Source organism: Balaenoptera borealis (assembly GCF_965194805.1).
Source record: "Balaenoptera borealis genome assembly, chromosome: 12".
Classification (NCBI taxonomy): Eukaryota; Metazoa; Chordata; class Mammalia; order Artiodactyla; family Balaenopteridae; genus Balaenoptera; species Balaenoptera borealis.
The window spans coordinates 75,973,784-75,988,814 of record NC_138869.1 but is presented as its reverse complement, the minus strand read 5'-3'; the positions used below and the strand labels follow the sequence as shown (position 1 = coordinate 75,988,814).

Here is a 15,031-nt window from a genome sequence, read left to right as displayed (position 1 = left end):
TTCCTGGGTTTGATCATTGTACTATGGTTATGATGTAAGATGTTAACATTAGGGAATTCTGGATGAAAGGTGTACAGGCACTCTCTGTACTATGTAACTTTTCTGTAATTCAAAAATTATATCAAAAGAAAAAGAAAAAAAAAGCATAAATCCTTGAACTTGAAAAAAAACCCTCCATTCCAGTTTGCCCCCAATAAGTTTGATTAAACCAATATAATGGTGTAAGTATAAAACACACAAAATTTAAGGAAAAAACTAAAAAGCCAAGATAATAGCCGAAGCCGTAACTAAAATTCATGTAGACAGCTGCCGAAGACTTAAGGTTTATAAAGTACCTGTCCTGGGATCTGAGGTGAGGTCTCTTAGCTCTGCAAACTTAATTCAGGGGTTAGAATACACAGTGAAACTCAGATCCCTGGTCCAATCTCACACCCACTGCAAGAGACCCCACTTCCAGGATTCCTCAAAATGTGCTCCTTTAGCCTCTGTTTGAATGATGCTGATAACGAGGAGCTCACTACTCTCTTTCTTTGGTTGATGTTTATTTAGTGCCCAATTACTATTGATAGAAATGAGAAATTAGAATCAACCCAAATGAACAGGGCTAAGTAATGCTACTACCAAGATGATAGAGCACTGTACAGCCACCAAGAGTGATAAGAATGTGGCCTATCTCAATTCATGGAAGTGTGTATATAGTAATCTTCAGTAACAAGAACAGAACAGAAGTAGTATTTACACACTGATTACAGCTACGTTAAAATCTCAGTGTGTACATTAGGAGCTAGAATATAATTTTGTAATTTAGAATGGTGCAAATAATTGTAGTTTCATGTCACTTTGATTTTTTAAAAAGTAGTATATGTACAGAATTTAAATGAAATTTAGTATCCAGAATTAAAAAAAAAAAAAATCCTCCATTAAAGGACTCAGGGATTGTCATTTCAAAATTGAGAATGGGTGTATGAACACTAGATTGGGAAGGATCCTGAGGCCATGTCTCAGCACCATGAAAGAGAGTGATCTGTTTGATTAGCGATGTCTGCCATGGGTGAAGGATTAGCAGTGGCAGTGTGCATGCTAGTAGCTGCCATCTCTTCTTGAGACACTCCCAACAATCAGTGTCACTTTTGTAGTCACTCTGAAAGGTGAATGAGCTGTTTAAGGAGCCAGGTGAGGGAAAAGACCTTTTCTTTTAGTTACAAGTGATAGGATTTGGGGCAAGTCACTGGGATATAAGACAGTATGAAATAAATACCATAAGGGGAGGAAAAGCAAAGTCCTCCACAATAGGGGCCAGTTTGAGGGTAGGTGGGCACAGTAGGGAAGGCTTTATGGCCTTTGTACTGGGTCTTGAAGGATGAGGAGATTTTGCAGGTGGAGATGCTGGGAAGGGTATTGCAGATGGAGACCACAGCATGGATAAAGGCACGGTGGTTGGAAAATAACAGGCCTCCTGGGAGAAAGCAGGGAGATTGCTATGGCTGGAGCACAGAGCATGTGTAGGTTAGTAGTGGAAGATGAGTGTGGAAATGCAGGAAGGGGCCAGCCTGAGTGTGTCCTCAAGGTCAGGGTGATGAGTTTGGATTTTATTTAATCAGCCACAGGGAGCCTTTGATGAGTTTTGAGGCAGGTGGTGCTTAGAGGGAGAGGAGACCAGAGGGTGATGAGAAAATGCCTCTTTCCTGGGAAACCATCACTATGAGAGGACTCCAGGCCCTGGATTTTGACACGATCCCTTTAGAGTGTGGGGTGGAAAGCAGAGCACTGGGATAATGGGGTGTGGGAGATATAACCAAGACCCATTGAGAACAATCCCATGGGCTCCAACTAGTGTTCAGGATTTCCTGAGCTCTGGGCCTAGCCCAGGGAGGTGGAAGCCACAATCTCTGCCTTCTAGGAGTTTCTAGTCTATGGAGTGAGGAAACGTACACCAGGAGACAACTGGAGACCAATCCTAGACAGTGTGTGATCTGGCACTAAGGGGAGGGCACCAGCTGGGTGTGCAGTGTTTAGGGGTAGAAGATGAACTTGGTGGGCAGCCAGTGGGTCAGGCTTACTGGGGCTCCTGTCCTTGGTGGGAGGTAGCCCTGGATGACTTCTAAAGTGTCCTCAGACTCTGTACATGCCTGGCTCTAGGAGGAGAGGTCCTGAAGGATGGGCAGAACTTGGACATGTAGAAGGAAGAGAAATGGGCTTTCCAGGGAGGGGGGGCTGGGTGGTGGCGGGGCAGCCAGGGCAGACAAGGACTTAGGATGTATGGGGACACCGAGGGGACTGACTGAGCTGTCAGGTCAGGTTGGGTAGGCAGGGCAGCAAAGCCCCAGGGCCTGGTTGCCAAGCAGGGTACCCTGGCTCGATGCAGTAGGCCAGGGATACTCAGAAGGGATGTGGTGTGACTGGGGTTTGGGGACAGTTAGCCCACAGCCATCAGACTCCTTGGGTCCCGCCAGATAAGGAAAGGGTCCCTGGAGAGCCATGTTGTGGAGTCTGGTTGGCCTCACAAGACTTAGGGGACCCCATGGATTCTGCTATATTCACAGGATGTGGCAAGATTCCAAGGATCCTATGAGTTTCTTTTGCCTGATCTTCCAAACCTGCGATTCCCCCACCCCAGGGAAAGCACTCCCTTACCTTGCCTCCCACTCCAGTGTCCCTGGAGACTGCAGGGAGGAGTGGGAGCTGATTTGGCCTTGAGACACAGCCAGGCAGGTACCTCCCTCTCTGTGCCAGGCCCGGGTGGACCTCTAGTGCCCTCCCTCCCTTCCTCCATCCAGGGCCAGGGGAGACTCCAGGGCTCTGGCCGGGCAGTGGGTGGAGGTGGCCAGAGTGGAAAGTCCCCACGGGCTGGATTATATCGGTGTTTGGCAGGCCGGGTCTTGGCCTTCTGCCTGGGGCTCAAGAGCCTGACAAATCTGTTTGGAGCCCTGAGTGAGGGGTGAGGTGGCAGAGAGGGTACTGGTGTGGGGACTTTTTCCACTCACCCCAGAATGGAGAGTTCTCTAGTGCCAGGTTGGCGGGAGCTGGGCCAGCTCCAGGTCACCTCAGGCAATGAGAAGCTTGTAGCTGGGAAGCAGGCAGGACCCGGAGATGAGGGACAGAGGACAAGACAGATCAGGCTCGGGAGCAGGAACGAGGACAGACGAGAGCTGGGGAAGAGGATAATGGGGGACACAGGTGTTTTAGGACAACTAAAGACATGGGCAGGGACTTCCCTCGTGGTCCAGTGGTTAAGACTCCGTGCTCCCAGGGGGTGTGGGTTTGATCCCTGGTCGGGGGACTAAGATCCCTCATGCCGCACAGTGAGGCAAAAAAAAAAAAGACATGGGTAGAGTCTCAATGGAACAGAAGAAGAGAGACAACGAAGAACAGAAGCAGGGGCCGGCATGTCCCCTCCTCCCATGCCCCTGCCCAGGCCTCCTGTTGCTGCAGATCAGTGCCAGTGGCACAACCAGAAGCCAGTGCGGCTTACTCTGTGGGTGTGTCCTGAGTGCTTGCTGAACTATGATGAGAATTTCTCCAAATGTCCTATTTGACCAGGGAAACCTCCAGAGCTGCCGCCAATAGCTCTGACTTCAGCCACTGGCAACCTAGCCCCACCATCTGCATCTGTGCTAACAATACCGCCATCATCACCACCGTCAGCGTCACGCTCGCCACTACCACTATCACTACCATCATCCTAGCTACTGACCCCATCAACCCCCAGACACTCCTAACTGCATCCCCCAAGGGGTTGGGGGTGCTGGAACCAGGACTTAAGCCAGAATCTCTGAGTGCATCGCCTACAGACCAGCGATTCTCAACAATTTTGCTCCCGAAAGGGACATTTGGCAATGCCTGCAGACACTGGTGGTTGTCACAACTGGGGGACTGTTGCTGGCATCTAGTGGGCAGAGGCCAGGGATGCTGCTAAACATCCTACAATGCCGAGGACAGTGTCCACAGCAAAGAGTTTTTTGTTCGAAAGTGTCGAAAGCACTGAGGATGAAAAACCTGCCTATAGATCCTACGGCCCTCACTCTGCCCTCCTCTGGCCCTCACCCTAAAAGGTTTACCTCACACCTCTGGTTCCTGCACAAGAAGTCATATTTGCCGCTCCATCTTACGGCAACTTTGATTTCTTATCGCTCGCACCTCCTGGCCTCCACTGCTTGTACTGAGAAGTCAATAAGATGAAAAGTCCTTTGCAGCCACCCTCACAAGGGAAAACACACAGAAACAACTGATATGTGGAGCCCAGGGTACGCCCGGGATTGAGGTCATGCTGGTGCAGGGCAGGGAGGCAGGGGCTGGGCTGGGTCCTCGGGGTATAAAGGAGGAAGGAGTGTTCAGGCCTTCACTCCACTCTGACGCCACAACTCTGAGCTGCTTCTCTGCTGTGGCCAGCTGGGAATCGGCATCATGAAGTGGATGGTGGTGGCCTTGGTCTGCCTCCAGACCTTGGAGGCGGCCGTGATCAAGTGAGTCTGGGGCCTGGCTGCTGGGGCAGGAGCCTGAGCAGCCTTTTTTCTTTTAAATGAACTACCATAGACTGGATGGCTTATAAACAACAGAAATTTATTTCTCAAAGTTCTAGAGGCTGGGAAGTCCAAGATCAAGGTGCCTGTAGATTTGGTGTCTGGCGAGAACCTGCTTCCTAGTTCATATACCCCCATCTTTTTGCTATCCTCACATGTTGGAAGGGACAAGGAAGCTCTCTGGATGATCTGCCTCTGCTCTGGGACTTCTGGACAGGGAAGGCTCCCTGAATCGGTGTAGGATAGGACTCAGCGGTGGGAGGAGATATGGCCTCTGCTTTCAGGGAACTTCCTGTCAAAGGGAGAAGCACCATCCCTTCCCCCACTGATGAGAAAAGATGGATCGGAAACAGGGAGAATAGGGGTGACTACCACCCAAGCAGACGCTGAACGACCGGTACAATTATTTCTAGATAGGGAGACGTTTGCTAGTATTTTCCTTAAGGCCCCCAACTTATTTGGCAGACGTCAAAATCATCTAAGCAGAAACACCAGTCATGTAATCTCTATACGCTGAGGTGTCAGGGGATAGGGAACGAGGCGGCACAGCTCACAGGACATCAGGACTCCTGGCCTGCCACACTGCCTGCTATTCTACCACTAAAGAGTGATTTTTTGGCGAAGAGATGGCTCCTCTCAGAAACTTCTTTGAATATGCAAATTCTGTAGCTGTGATGGGGTGAAGCAACCATCAGCCTTCATAGCTCAAGGTGAATGGGTTTAGCAGAGAATTTCTGGACAATGAAGGGTCTTGAGGGAATGGGGAAGAGATGGGGAAAGAAGTGAAAGCAGCAGGAATTCTGGAGCCTGGAACAAGGCCTGGGTGGACCCGCAGAGACCCCTAGGCAATGGCAGCAAGCAGGTCTGGGAGGACGTGGGCAGAAACCCATAATTCAGTACATACAGTTCCAGAGCTGATTTGGGCTCCGGACCACCCAGGCCAAACTCCCCACTGTCCCTGCATCCTGAGAGGAGCATGAATGATCCAGGCCAGACAAGTAGCTGCAGGGGCAGAACTAGGACCCTGTCTTCTGAGTCTCCAGTCTAGTGCTCTTCCCCTGGGCCTGTGCTCTGTCACAGCCAGCCGGCACCAGGTGCCTGACAGCCACTGTAGCAGAGGACTCTCTTTGGGGTGAATTTTGCCATCTATGAAACTTTTATTTTATTTTATTTTTTTGGCCACACTGCGCAGCATGTGGGATCTTAGTTCCCTGACCAGGGATCGAACCCGCTCCCACTGCAGTGGAAGTGCAGAGTCTTAACCACTGGACGCCAGGGAAGTCCCTCTGAAACCTTTTTTAAAAATGCACAAATTGGGAATTCCCTGGCAGTCCAGTGGTTAAGGACTCCGCACTTTCACTGCTGAGTGCACAGGTTCAATCCCTGGTCAGGGAACTAAGATCCCGCAAGCCACACGGCACAGCCAAAAAAACAAAAACAAAAACAAAACAAAACAGAACAAAAATGTGCAAATCCTACAAAGGGTAATGTCTGAAGTTCCTCTCCCCTGCCTGGGAAAGTGTTTATGGGATATCTGAGAGTGGAGGACCAGGGTGGGATGAGGACCCATGAGATGGGGTGGGGGCATGCATGGGTGAAGGCAGTTGTTTTCTGAATCTCAGAGCAAGTCCTGAGAAGAGTTTTGAAAGAAAGAGAAAGAGAGAGGAAGAAAATGAGAGGCAGAGGGAGAAAGAGCCAGAGAGAACCAGAGATTGAGACAGAGATGGAGAAAGAGGGAGACACACAGACACGTACAAGCCGCAGACACCGGGGGACAGAGCGGCAGGGAGCCTGAGGCAAACAGAGATGGAGAGAGAGAGAGATTGGGATATTAGAGCCTCTGTAGGAAAGAGGGAGGTCCTGCCCTGACCCCAGCCCTCCTGCAGAGTCCCCGTGAAGAAATTAAAGTCCATCCGTGAGACCATGAAGGAGAAGGGGATACTGGAGGACTTCCTGAGGACCCACAAGTACGACCCCGCCCAGAAGTACCGCTTTAATGACTTCAGCGTGGCCTCCGAGCCCATGGACTACATGGACGTGAGTCCTGACCCTCCCCGGGGCTCCCCTCTCCCTGCTGCCAAAGGCGGAGGGCCAGGCCTGGGCTGTGAGCTGCGCCCTTCCTCTCTGCACCTTCCCACCCGGCCCCTGGGCCTGCCCCCGTCTCTCAGACCTGCCAGCCCGGAGACTTCATTGGCGGGCAGAGCACTCAGGGGCCCCTGCTGACCTGGCAGCTGAGTCCACAGAGACCTTTGCAGCTGCCCCGGGCGGGCTTGGACCGAAGGTCTGTGGGTTCTGGGCGAGCGTGGAGGGCAGGCTTGGGCCCCTGCTTCTGGTGCGGGCTGTGGGGCTGGTCACTCTGTCACTCTGTCCGTGGAGGAGGCTGGGCCTGATGGTCCCTGGATCCCGCCAGAGCTAACAGCCTGCCCATGTCCCCCCTCCCCCGCCCAGGCTGCCTACTTTGGTGAGATCAGCATCGGGACCCCACCACAGAACTTCCTGGTCCTTTTTGATACTGGCTCCTCCAACCTGTGGGTGCCCTCTGTCTACTGCCAGAGCCAGGCCTGCAGTGAGTGCTAGGTTGGGCAGGGGAGGGCGGCTGGCAGGGCAGGGCACTGACACCCTCTGGGGAGGGGCCGCACTTCATAAAGATTGCTGGGGAGAGCTTCAGTTCTGGAAAGGACCAGGGACTTGTCCAGGGTCACATGGCACATGCCCAAGCCAGAGGGAAGAAGCTGGCCATGGAGCTGGGTGGCACCTCTGCTTTCCCTGCTCACCAATACATATCCCTTCACCTACTCCAGCCCAGCCCAGCCCACTCCACTCCGTTCTGTTTGCTCTGGGCAATGCCATTCCATCCTACTCCACTCTACAACACTCTATCTATGCTACTCCACCCCATGATTTACTAAGTTCTTACTGAGTATCTCAAGGGACACGGGAGAAGGATATAGATGTGGTCCCCTCCCTGTAGTTGTATTTGGAGACAGGAGATGTTCACTTCCTAGGGCTGCCTTGGTCCCTGCCAAAGCCTTGGGGTTTGGGTCTTGACACCTCTAGTCCAGAAGGTCCCTCATTGGCCCCATCCTAGGCTATCTCAGGATCCTGGTGTGGCCAGCTTCTCCTTGGGGTGAGGTGAGGGTCAGGGAACGCACAGATGCCCTGGAGGTTCATTCACTCCTTCATCCAACGAGTAATTTCTCGGCACTCGCCATGTGTCAGGAGATCTGCTGGGGGTCAGGGAGATGAATAGATTCTATATAACCTGCCCATAGGGAGGTCACCATCCTAGGGCATCTCAAGATTCTGTAGGTCAGAGTGGGTTTTGGAGTCAAGGCTGGCCAGTTCTTGTGGGTCTTCCCATGCCAGGAATGTCAGCTGGCCACCACCTGACTCAGTGGCCGTTGGGGGGTGGGGCGTGGGGGAATGCTGAGGCCCCAGGATGTGAGCCCAGGCTGGGAGACAGGTGGGCAGCCCGGCAGGCCTGAGAGTGGGCCAGCCTGACTTCCCAAATTTTCCTTCCCTTGCAGCCAGCCACACCCGCTTCAACCCCAGCCTGTCCTCCACCTACTCCAGCAATGGGCAGACCTTCTCCCTGCAGTATGGCAGTGGCAGCCTCACCGGCTTCTTCGGCTATGACACTCTGACAGTGAGTGATGCTGCCGGCTGCCCCCGTCCCTACCCCCAGATGTGGGGAAGGTAGTCCGGGGCTGTGAGCTGGATTCTAACCTCAAAGTTCTCACAGTCTGATGGGGAGACTTAGATGGAGGCCCTGGAAAACATGGGAAACACCTAGTGCTCTACCGTACAGGCCAGAAAATCAGTACAATAAAGGCTCATCCAGGGACTTCCCTGGTGGTCCAGTGGTTAAGACTCCGTGCTTCCACTGCAGGGGGCATGGGTCTGATTCCTGGTCGGGGAATTAAGATCCCGCATGCCACAAGGCGCAGCCAAAAAAAAAAAAAAAAAGCTCATCCATTCACTCATTGAACCCTCACTGAGGGCCATTATGTGCCAGGCACCGAGGGCACCACAATGGTTGTTGCGATGACCTGGTCCTTAAGGAACTTAAAGCCTCGGGAAGAAGAAGGTTGGGGTGGGGAATGCTGCAGCAGTCGGGGATGGCTTCTTGGAAGAGAAAGCGGCTTTTGCAAACGTGTCAAGAAGAAAAGCAGCAGAAACAAAGGAGGGATGAAGAACAGACCCTTGAGGGGTCTGGGGAGGGGGAGCCTGGGGGAGGTGGGTGGAGTTACACTCGTCACCTCCCATCCTCTGTTTCCCCTCCAGGTCCAGGGCATCAAGGTCCCCAACCAGGAGTTCGGCCTGAGCGAGAACGAGCCGGGTACCAATTTCCTCTATGCGAAGTTCGATGGCATCATGGGCATGGCCTACCCTGCCCTGTCCATGGGCAGGGCCACCACCGCCCTGCAGGGCATGCTGCAGGAGGGTGCCCTCACCAGCCCAGTCTTCAGCTTCTACCTCAGCAGGTAAGGAACCACCTGGCGGTCCCCAGCTCCCAGCCCATTGCCCCCGTGGCCCTGGACGGCTGAGGTTCAACACTTTGGGATTTGAAGGCCTCCCAGCAGGCATATTTGGCAGGGCCTTTCCTCCTGGGCTTCTGACTCTTCCTCCTCCCCTCCCCAACCCCTGCATCTGTCCCTGCCCACTCGGCCTCTTCTTTGTATTTCTTGGCCACGACAGTATCTCTCCTTCCTCCGGCTGAACCCTTCTTTAAGCATTGGTACTGCTTCTCCACACCTCTTGGGCTTACCTCCTGCCCAGAGCCCCAGTTAGCTCATTTCCTCCTGACCAAATGTTTTCTACCTGGACACCTCTTTTGTGTAGAAATCTATTGCTTCATCTCCTTTGATCTATTGTTCTAGCCAGGTCCTGGAGTCTTCTGGTCTAGGTCCACCATGAACTCCTAACAAGTTGTTATTCTTACCACAAACACGAGCCAACTCAGTGATTTATGTGGATGGGCCCCGGTGCCAGGCAGTAGGAGGGGTAGGGGGGCGTCGCGTGTGGCCGGCGGGGGGGGGACTTTCTTTCCTCTCCAGAATTAGACAACTACCTTCTAGAGATAGTCAATATCTACTCTCTGGGGCTTAGTCATTTGAATCTTTCAACCACATTATCCTGTTACGACGGTGGCTGGCCTCTGTTTACAAGTACTCTGAGTTTAGCCTGTAGGAGCTCTGCCCAGTTCCACGCTCGGGTTCGTCTTCTGTCTAACAGGGGAGGCCCTGCCCTCCCCTCCACCTGGGCCCTACCTCCCTCCGATCCCAGCAGAAAAATAACAAGCTGGGCCCGGGTCAGGCTCCCGTGGACACGCTCCACCAGCAGCACGAAGTGAAAGGGAATGGAGAACGTGGTGTGCGGCAGGGTGGGGGGCCAGACGACCAGAGGCTTCCCCAGAGGCAGCGCTTGGTGAAGCAGCAGCACCTGGGAGCCTGAGGCACTGGGAAGTCTGAGCTCCAGTTGGGGGTGGCGGGGGTGGGTGGGTGGGTGGGGGACACAACCTCTTCCCTCAGGGAGCTCCGGTCTGAAGGGAGACACAGCCGTTCCTCAGGGAGCCCCAGTCTGGAGCCAGGGCAGGACCTCTGTTTTCCTGCCTTTTCCACAGCCACTCCCTGACTCACTTTTGCTTTATGTCCTGCAGCCAGCAGGGCTCTCAGGACGGGGGAGCAGTCATCTTCGGGGGTGTGGACAGCAGCCTGTACACGGGGCAGATCTACTGGGCCCCCGTCACCCAGGAGCTGTACTGGCAGATTGGCATTGAAGAGTGAGTCTGTGGTGGGCCCTGGGGGTGTGGGCACTTCCTCGGAGCAGGCTCTGAGGCACTTCATGTCACACACACACATCCGGGCACTGTCGGGTGTCGGGGGGGGGGACAGAGGACCCCAGAGACCTGCGCCTGCAAAGCCACAGCTGCCCTCAGCTGGGGTTTCAAGGCCCAGGTCGGCCTGGAGAAGGAGGGTGGGGTGGGGACAACATAGGAAGGGGCAGGACTGCGAATCCCAGACAATTTGGACCCTGTAGTCCAACCCTAGGGGCTTAGACATTAGAAAACTGGGGTGTGTGAGGGGGAGGGACTAATTTGCTCAAAGTACTTACAATGAATCAGTAACCCTGGCCTTCAGTGTTTCTAGAACCATCCTTGGAACTCTTTAGAAAGAGATTCCAAGGCCATTTAGGTGGCCTTTGACAGACTTTGGTATGAGGCAGGAGGATGGCTGGATTGACCTCTGCAGAGTCCTTACCTTCCGGAGGTGCACCTTGATTCTGTGGTTGCAGCTCATGCCCTAGCTGCCCTGAGCTGGGAGGTGCTGAGGCCGCCCATCTCCGCACCGTTCAGGTTCCTCATTGGTGACCAGGCCACAGGCTGGTGCTCCCAGGGCTGCCAGGCCATCGTGGACACTGGCACATCTCTGCTCACCGTGCCCCAGCAGTTCATGAGCTCCCTTCTGCAGGCCACAGGGGCCAAGGAGGACCAGTATGGACAGGTGCGTGTGGCGGAGGTGTGCCCCTTCCCTGGGGGAGGCCAGCCAGGGGGCATTTATGGTTTTTCCTGGGAGCACAGGAATAGCCTGATTCTTGGCCTCCCTGCTTCTCGCTGCCCCCAGGCACTGGAGGTGGGGGCCCCAGGATGACTGGGGCTGGGAGCTGGCTGGGGGCCTGAAGGCTGATCCAGGGGAGCCAGATGCTTGTGCTAAAAGGGTGTGGGGAGGTCACTACTAGGCAGAATTTCCTCTGAGCTTCAGCCCCTTAGCAGAAACAGGTTACACACCTGCCGGGCTTTGCAGTAAGTGGGAAATAACTAGACTGTGCTGCCAAGCCCATGAGTGACAAGGGATAACCCTTCAGTCCACAGCTCCCTCACCTCCACAGGGCCATGCTCTCTGCCCCGTGCCCCCTCCTGAGCCCACCAAAGGGTTTGCCTAATTAATGCATTCCCACTAACTTTGGTGGACTGATGGGCCATGCTTTCTACAGACCTGCGTGTTTTAAAAGGACACTTGCAGAGAAGGGGGTGTAGATTTAACCTCTCTCATGGGGGAAATTCAAGCAAGAGTCATGTTCGGGGGTGAGAGAGATGCTCAGGTGCCCCCAGATCCCACCCTCTGCACGTGAGTCCTCCTGTGTAACACGAGCAGTATTGGTGTTGCAGCCTCCAGTCCCAAAGCAGGCTTGGGGCTCAGGCCCGGGTCCGGAGGGGCTGAGGTGATGGGGTTGGCAGGTCCTCTCAGGGGGGAGATGAGGCATCCTGGGCCCTGTTCCTCTCTGCAGTTTCTCGTGGACTGTAGCAACATCCAGAGCCTGCCCACCCTCACGTTCATCATCAATGGTGTGCAGTTCCCTCTGCCGCCCACTTCCTACATCCTCAATGTAAGTCCCGGCCCCTGCAGGCTGAGAGAGTGGGGACACGATCGGGAGGGTGGGGGATGGGGGATGGGGGTGAGGGCTGGGAGGAAGGGGTGGGTAGCCAGAAACGCTGGGTCTCCTTACCTTGCACCATTTCCTGATGCCTTGCAGCATTGATTTCTTTTCCCCATCCATTGATTCTAAACCCCCGTCTCTGGAACGAGGCTATGAAAGAGCAGAGTGCCATCTATTATTAATCATTATTATTAATTAGGGGGGAGGGGCACTGGCTCTTTGTTGATCACTTATGAGAGTCAGCCACGGAGTGAAGCACTTTGTCTACATTTCCCTGATTACTCGTCACAACATTCAATGAACGAGATACTAATTCTATTTTACAAATAAAAACTTGGAGGTTCAGAGAGTTAAGTAACTGGCCCAAGGCCACATAGCTAGTCGGGGTGAAGCTAAGGTTTGAACCCAAGTTGGTCTGGCTCCAAGACTTTACCGCCAGGCTGACCTGCTCCAAATCAGGAACAGGAGGGAGTCAAGGAGACCCTGCAGAGGGAGGCCTGTTGCAGCCTGCCCTCAGCCACGCCAGAATCCCCCACCAGCCCGGCTCTGGCTCTGGAGGCTCAGTTGGCCTGTGAGCCCTCAAGGGCAGAAACTTTGGCTCACCTGTTTCTGCATCTGTGCTGCTGGCCTGGGGCTCTGGGCTGAGCAGTGCCCCATCACTGTGTGAGCGGATGAATGAGTGTTGCCCTTCTGTGTTGTGCAGAACGACGACAGCTTTTGCATGGTGGGGGTCGAGGCCACCTACCTGCCCTCCCAGAACGGCCAGCCCCTGTGGATCCTTGGGGACGTCTTCCTCAGGTCCTACTACTCCGTCTATGACTTGGGCAACAACAGGGTGGGCTTTGCCACCGCCGCCTAGACTCAGCGCCTGGACGCCCGGGCTCCCTTCTCCCTCTGGGCCTCCCAGCCTACAGGGGGTTCTCTCTGCATTTCCTCTCTGCATGTAGCCTCCCTTCTCTGGACTCTGGACTTTCTCTAACAATAAATCTTTCTTCTCCATATCGGCCAGCCTGTTGTTTCTAGAGGGCAGTTGTGGCCTGTAAGGCAGCCCCTGGTCTCAGACAATGGGGACAATGAGAGTCAGGGGCACATTTGCCTCTGCTGCACCATGTTCTCCCTGAGTTTCTAGGAGGTTTGCAGTGGGTCACTGAGAACCTAAGAGAAATAGGGCACAGGGTAGGGCTTGGAGGTGGGCCCTGCATCCCTCAAAGCTTGGAGTCTGTTCGCAGCTTCTCTCTGGAGAGGGAAGACAGTGGTAGTCGCATGGAAGCAGGGCATTCCTTTGTAATGGACAATCCAAAATGCTCTGCTGACCTAATTTACCAAACTGCCACCAGAGTTACCCCACACATGTGCACTAGCAGTGTGACTAGGGGTCCAATGTATCCTAAATCTGGGCCTCTTCCTCCTTATCTGTGATCAAGTTTCACTAGGAGCTCTCAGAGTAAGGCTGGATGCCGATACACACTTGTAACAGTCATGGATCCTTTAGGGAGAGATCACCTGATGCCACCAGAACCTAGTAGGTTCTAGGAGGGCTCCAGAAGATCTGGGCTGAGTTAAGCCTATCGTATTTTAACCCAGACCCCTATGTCCCAGGGCTTGTCTTTAAAGAAGGGCTGGCTCTCAACCATGGACAAGAGGGATAGGTATTTGAATCACATGAAAATCAAGCCCATTTGTTCTAACCAACTGAGCAAGAGGTCTTGTCCTTCTGGACTTCATGGACTTCATTCCTGTCCTCCATAGGACCCACCCAGCGAAAGACCCAGAAACCTGCGGGGGGCGGGGGGAACATGGTATGGAAAGGGAGAGGAGGAGGAGGAGGAAGAGGAGGAAAAGGCAAAGAATGATAGCTCAGCACCCTGTAACTTCCAGCAGGGGAAGGTGACACGAAAGAGGTCAGGAAATTTCTGTCCAGCAACATGGCAGTGGGGGGTACCTGCAAGCTCGGGCTGATGAGGTCTAGGTGGGGAGGGGGTATATATAAATGGAGAACTCACAATTAGAGGGGAGGTGGGCTCTATTTTATAGTCATATTTCCTTTACCATGCTGACCAACCTTGTCCCTTATGCTCAAGATCCAGGTCTGGTACCCGACTCCAAACCAGGAGGGAAACTGAGGTTTGACACAGAGGGGTTTCTATGGCAACAGCACACCATCTGGGACCCTACATCTTTCCTAGACTCCAGGAAAGTCAGCCCGCTGCAAGCCTCTCCTTGGGGTCAGATAGGCCACAGGGTGTATTGTGGTGATCTGTGGTTCGGACATCACTTATTGAAAAGAGAAAACTTGCAAAAGGGGTATAAACGAAGTGAAACCAAGTTTCCAAACTAAACGCCAAGTCCCTCTACAGGCCTGAACTCACAGAGCGGGACTACAAATCCCGGCGTGCCTAGCCGAGCGGCAGGGAGGACTACGCTTCCCAGCGGGCTCCGCGGCAGGCCGACGTGGGGCGGAGTCGGGCGGGGCGGGGCCGCAGGGTAGGGTGCTGCCCTCTGCCGGGCGCGGCGGGAAGTGGGTGCGGAGTGACAGCAGGAGCCCCGGCGCCGGGCGCGGGGCTCGGTGACAGCGGAGGCGGCGGCCGCCGGCTGGACGTAGGGAGCGGCGGCGGCGCCGACGGCAGAGGGAAGGGCGGACGGGGGCGGGCCTCCCTGGTGGCGCGGAGCCTGAGGAGTCCGGGAGGGGGTGGCCGGCACAGCTCTCGGGCCGGACACCTGAACTTGGGACAAGTTGCCGGAGCCGCGGGGCGCGGGCGGCGGACGGATTGACCTTCATAGTTAGGTGAGCGGCGCCGGGGGGCAAGGGGTGCGCGGAGGGCCCGGAACCCCTGACCGAGGCTCGCCTGCTCCGATCCAGTGGGTCCGGGAGACAGGTGGGTGGGTGGGGGTGTCGGCTGGAAAGGGGAGCGAGACCGTGTGCGCCGCGCTGCCACCCGCCCCGCTGTCCGTCTAGCCCGGGACGCCCGGCGCATGGCCGGGGCGGCGCTGCCCGCGGAGCTTGGGAGCCCCTTCAGCCCCTTCCTTCAGGCCCGGGCCGGGGGGCGGCTTCTCTGCGACCTTATGTAACCAGG

The 15,031-nt window shown here is 54.7% G+C and overlaps 2 protein-coding genes across 3 annotated transcripts in view; both read left to right on the top strand.

Annotated features, from left to right (window-relative positions):
• The first annotated feature begins 2,859 nt into the window (after nt 1-2,859).
• On the top strand, nt 2,860-14,381 carry PGC (progastricsin). Its single transcript, XM_082345986.1, has 9 exons — nt 2,860-4,463; nt 6,407-6,557; nt 6,969-7,086; nt 8,048-8,166; nt 8,805-9,004; nt 10,180-10,302; nt 10,876-11,023; nt 11,808-11,906; nt 12,661-14,381. Exons 1-9 carry the CDS (start codon nt 4,405-4,407, stop codon nt 12,814-12,816), a joined length of 1,173 nt encoding a protein of 390 aa, XP_082202112.1. The 5' UTR covers nt 2,860-4,404; the 3' UTR covers nt 12,817-14,381.
• A 115-nt stretch (nt 14,382-14,496) lies between these two features.
• Nucleotides 14,497-15,031, top strand: part of TFEB (transcription factor EB) — a 47,823-nt gene continuing 47,288 nt past the window's right edge. The window contains exon 1 of one of the 2 annotated variants that reach the window (XM_082345971.1): nt 14,497-14,742. The gene's annotated coding sequence lies outside the window, so the exon portion shown is untranslated. The remainder of the gene's footprint in view (nt 14,743-15,031) is intronic. The other variant, XM_082345972.1, reaches the window with a different exon arrangement.

Coding starts and splice junctions, on each gene's coding strand:
- PGC (XM_082345986.1), top strand. CDS start 4,405: ATGAAGTGGATGGTGGTGGCCTTGGTCTGCCTCCAGACCTTGGAGGCG. Junction 9,005..10,179: donor TTCAGCTTCTACCTCAGCAG/GTAAGGAACCAC, acceptor TATGTCCTGCAG/CCAGCAGGGCTCTCAGGACG. Junction 11,907..12,660: donor CCACTTCCTACATCCTCAAT/GTAAGTCCCGGC, acceptor TGTGTTGTGCAG/AACGACGACAGCTTTTGCAT.